Consider the following 4,826-nt stretch of genomic DNA (forward strand, 5'->3'; position numbering starts at 1 on the left):
TAAAGGTCCAATCCCCACTCCCAAAAAAATAAAAATAAAAATAAAAATCAACCATTTTTCTTTCTGCCTAAATTCAATATTCTCAAATTCGCCAAAAAAAAATACAAATAAAAATCTTCTCCAAATTTCTGGTTCCGGACAGATCATTAAGATATGTTTGGTTGAGTTAAAAGAAACCAGTGAAAACTGGAAAGTGAATAACTTTGGAATCATAAATTTGAGCTCAGAATTATTTTTCATTTCATTATCCATTCTCTATCAAGTAGCCTCACTTGTCTCCATTTTTACACCCCTTCTTATTTTCACCTTCCCTACCATCCAATCTGCACTCGGAAATGGTTTGAATGAATATATATTATTAAAGTTTATTTATAATGAGATTAGAATTACTAACAACTAACTGACTTTGTATTCTGTATTGTTACACAATTAGATGCAAAAAATTGACTTGTGGTATTAGATATTCAATATGAAAACATCACAAAAAAATATGGATGTAAATGCAACAATAGTACATCAAAGCCACTTGAAACTTTCCTCAATTTCTTGTGTCCTATCTCTGCACAATTTAAAGTAACATTGCTTTGATAGTTTTTGCGTATTTGAAATTGAGAATCTGAAAGAAAGGTTTTTTCTTGGCTAGTTACCATCAACATTGTTTACAAGGGACACCAATTCAATATTCTCCGTTTCTGAAGAGTCAATGGCCACATGTGAAGTCAAGCTTTGGCTTGCAAGTATGGAAGAGTTTGGATCAACTTTAGGTACCAAAAACAGCAGGCAAAGTGGAGTGATTCTTAAAATGTTCCGAATCAAAATAGCAAACCAAAGATTATCAAACTCTGTCCGTGTAATCTTTAGCATGTGGAGTAAAAAGCCACCTCCCCATGATGCTGATAGAAGTCCAAGATTATCAATTGACATTAGTAGTGCAAAGAAAGTGCCTTCAATACCTGAGGGGCAAAGCTTTGAGCTGAGTACAAGCATAGGCATCCACTTGAGTCTAATAGTCAGTTGAGCTACACTCTCAACAACCACAACAAAGACATAATCTGGTATACCAAACTTAAGGTTCAATCGCTTGACCATAATCAGATCTAGCATGCCTGACAAACTATAAATTAACTGAGTCCAGAAAAGCAAGTCTCTGAATGCATAATCCTTTAAAGCATACTGGTATAGTATTGCACCAAAAAGGGACCCCACTGAACCAATTGAAAATATAAAACCGATAGTCTCCTGTGTAAGAAAGAAGAACGACAAAGGTTACAGGCATTCTACAACATTGTTTTCCATTTAACAAGATTCATGCAACAAGATTAACACTAAATAGTTAACAGATTTTCATTTTGACCTTGGCCAAATAAAAAACTATTGTCATTATATAAAGACAGGAAAAATATCTTAGGGCCATATAAAAACACTTGGCAAGGGAACAGATATTTCAGTCATCTATAGAAAAGACCAATGGCTACCTGTGGCTAGCTTATTTTAATAATTTTTTCTTTATTCTCTTTGCATGGACTAGATCATGGTATTGGGTATCAGAATCAGTCTCATGGTAACTGGGTGAGGAAAAAATATTACTTGCTCTTGGAGTAAGTGGAAGTTCTTCCTCCATTCCGTTAGATCTAAAATGGTGTATAATAGTGATGTGTAATTTTACTTCATGTCTAGCCTCAATGTGTTGGAGGAAATATTTTTACTTACTCCATAAGTAAGAATTTCTCTAAAGTGAAATGAAATGAAAAAAAAAATGTATCCAGACTTCACAGGTGTGGACCACTCTGATATAAGCACGAGGGAGTGGAAGCCATAGTTTGTCATAGCCTCAATGGCAATTATACTAATTTCTCTCATCAGATATAAGGGAAAAATCCTGGTGGTTCATAGCAGTAGAAAGTAGTCTCGGCAGGAGTGATTTTTCCAAAGGATGAAAGAGTCACGAGACTCCACACCCACGTAAAGGAAAAGATAAAATATGCTAATATCAACAATATTCCTAACCAAATACCTGAGAGAAAGACGGCCCAGCCTTTGAGTCTGTATACCAATAGAACATTCCTTCAAGAATATTCAAACTCAACGCAAAGGATAAATACATGTATAAACAAGGCCTCCATACATCTTCGCTTTTCAATGTCGTCCACATAGCTTTGGCAGCATCAAGAAACTTTTGGTTCACCTAGACACAACATGGAATATCAGATTATGCATGTATTAGCTAGGATCATGAAAATGAACGACATAAGTAAATTATACCTGTTTGTAAGCAAAGTTAGGCATATGAGGCTCATCAAGCACAAAACCGACAACAATTACAAGTCCGGCTGGGATTGTCATCAAACCAAACACGCCCTGAGGAAAAGGCTCTGCTATTAGGATACAACTAACGAAGTGCATAAAAGACAAGAAAAGCTTTTATAGATGAAATTGAGGCTAACCATAGGGCCTATAAGGTGAACAAAGATACCACTAATGGAGAAACCTATTAATGCTCCAACAGAACTACTGAAGGCACATAAAGTTTGCATGTCAGCAGCAAGTGAAGGGTGAGAGATACTGTTCTGTGCTATACAGGCATCAACGGTCACGTCAGCTATAGCCACCCCAGCACTTCCAGCTGTTAATGACAAAAGGGCCAACAAAAGATGCAAGTTTTCGTGCAAAGCCAACAAAAGCATGCCAATCACTCCTATGAATCCTGTCACAATCAAAGGAGCTAAAAATTAGGCTACTGTGTTAATGAAACAATTTCTGAATCCATCAATCCTCGAGCAATCCTTTCAGGCAGCATAAATTGCTAAGGAAGGTCCATGTTAATCATAAATAAGAAACTTATATGATGCGAACATAATTATGTTACAGCACTGTTTGTAACCCTTCTAAGGTTGTCTGAAGAAAAGCTTACTTGTACTCATTCATTATACATTTTGTATAGTATTGAAAGTACACATTCATCTCAATATGTATATATATATATACTACATCACTTGAATCCCTAGTTGATGATATGATACGGCAATTGCTTAATCAAAATACGAGAAAAATAAAATAAAAGATAGAGGGAAGTAAGTATTTCAGATAACATCCTCACAATTCTTCTTGAGAACATCTGAAAGTCTTGTTGAAAATAAGATACATAATGGGCTTCCCAAGTAAGATAAGGTATGAATCCATGTGCACATGCAAATTTTGTGTAAACTAGTAACACCTGGTTCTTTCACCTTGTCCTCAAAGAGAAGATAACCCTATGTACCTGCGTTTAGATGCTTATCCACTGATGCTATATTACAGAAGTATGCAGCTAGTATGTTATTGACAGAGAGAATCCTATATCAAGCATACTGAGTCACAAACCTTTGAGCAATGTTCCAGCCCAATTAAGAGACATTATCTCGTATTTTCCAGCTTTCAGATATACAATTACAAGCCCCAAACCATTTTAATATTGCTCAGATCCAGATAATGTTAAAAAGTACAAACCAAAAGTAACACAAGTACATGTTAGTTGACTAAGACTACAACATTTCTGCCCAAGAACATCTCAATGCAATTATTATAATCACCATCCATTACCAGCTTCAACTCTGCATACTATGCTCACAACTCACAACATATATAGCATACCAATTTCACCTAAATCCAATGAAATTAATTTAAACTGATAGAGATCCAAGAGGGTGGTATTTAAAACTTTACAGAATGAGAGAAAATATGCACAATGTATCATATCATACCAGCAAAAACGAAATAAGGTCGCCTGCGATATCCAAATATTGGGAGAACATCAGTGAGAAGCCCCCAGAGAGGCTTGACAATCCAAGGAATGTATGTAATTCCTACATAAACCTGTGCTTCAGATGGCTGAACCTGTTGAACATCCTTCATGTAATACTTAGTGGCAACGCCAGAAAGAGCTCCACCAAGTCCTTGACTTACACCATAAACAACTATCACCCCAAATACAAAACTCCAATGTGTTTCCCTTGAAAGCATTCTGAACCAATGGACTGGAACGCAGAGACAGTTACAAACCCCCTTTCTGGGTTCATTTTCTTCCAAAACTTCATCAGAGGGATCCTCCAGATTTTCCTTCTCCAGCATCGTTCACTATTGTGATAAAGACTTAGAGGACCAAATTCCACAATTCCCAATTTTTTTTATTTGCTAGTTCTTAACATGGGAATCTTGCAGCTTTGAACTCATTTCCTTCAGATTTCAATGTTCAATCCCTACCAAAAAAAAGAAGGGATTTTGAAAAGGAAACGTTGACTTGAACCTATAGTTAGTGTGAAAAATAAGGATTCATGGAACAGAGATCCACTGGGTTCAGCTTCTTGTTTAAGCCAAACGTGCATTAAATCTACAAGGAAACTATCACTGCTGCTTTCACTAGTGCATATTAAATCTTACAGCAGCATGCTTCCGAAGGGTTAATCAAATTCAACGCCACTAACCTTTTAAGATGACAAATGGGTATTTTGATTTTTCCTAGGTTTAAGTTTAACCACTCAAAAAGAAAATGTTGTAATAAGTTTTTTTTTTTTAACGGTATTGTTACAATAAAGTTAAAGGAATCGGTATGGTAAAAGATATTTATATATTTTTACAATGCGAATTGTATAGTTAACACTATTTCATTTTAGTCTTATTATTTTTTTATTATTGTTAGATTAATTTAAAATTAACTATTGAAAAAGAAAAAAATTTAATTGTTATTGACTTCAAATTAATATAACGACAACAAAATAGATAATAAGAGTGATAAAACTTAAATAATAATAAATGAGAAAAGTTATATATACAAATTTTTATAAACTATA

General features: G+C 34.8%; 1 protein-coding gene across 2 annotated transcripts; it reads right to left on the reverse strand.

Moving 5' to 3' along the window:
• Nucleotides 1-542: 542 nt before the first annotated feature.
• LOC133308639 (probable folate-biopterin transporter 2) lies at nt 543-4,416 on the reverse strand. 2 transcript variants are annotated; one of them, XM_061509284.1, is made up of 5 exons: nt 3,741-4,416; nt 2,445-2,704; nt 2,263-2,358; nt 2,015-2,173; nt 543-1,239 (listed from the first exon to the last, which is right to left on the reverse strand). In XM_061509284.1, exons 1-5 carry the CDS (start codon nt 4,105-4,107, stop codon nt 640-642), a joined length of 1,482 nt encoding a protein of 493 aa, XP_061365268.1. In that variant the 5' UTR covers nt 4,108-4,416; the 3' UTR covers nt 543-639. The 2 variants fall into 2 exon arrangements, with proteins under 2 accessions (XP_061365268.1, XP_061365266.1); XM_061509282.1 differs by having other exon boundaries at nt 2,015-2,185.
• Between the last annotated feature and the right edge of the window lie 410 nt (nt 4,417-4,826).

Source organism: Gastrolobium bilobum, unplaced genomic scaffold (assembly GCF_033153095.1).
Source record: "Gastrolobium bilobum isolate Gb01-03AN ecotype WA unplaced genomic scaffold, APGP_CSIRO_Gbil_v1 utg814, whole genome shotgun sequence".
Lineage (NCBI taxonomy): Eukaryota > Viridiplantae > Streptophyta > Magnoliopsida > Fabales > Fabaceae > Gastrolobium > Gastrolobium bilobum.

Coding starts and splice junctions, on each gene's coding strand:
- LOC133308639 (XM_061509282.1), bottom strand. CDS start 4,107: ATGCTGGAGAAGGAAAATCTGGAGGATCCCTCTGATGAAGTTTTGGAA. Junction 2,359..2,444: donor TTCACCTTATAGGCCCTATG/GTTAGCCTCAAT, acceptor CCTTTTCCTCAG/GGCGTGTTTGGTTTGATGAC. Junction 1,240..2,014: donor CTGGGCCGTCTTTCTCTCAG/GTATTTGGTTAG, acceptor TTTCTTACACAG/GAGACTATCGGTTTTATATT.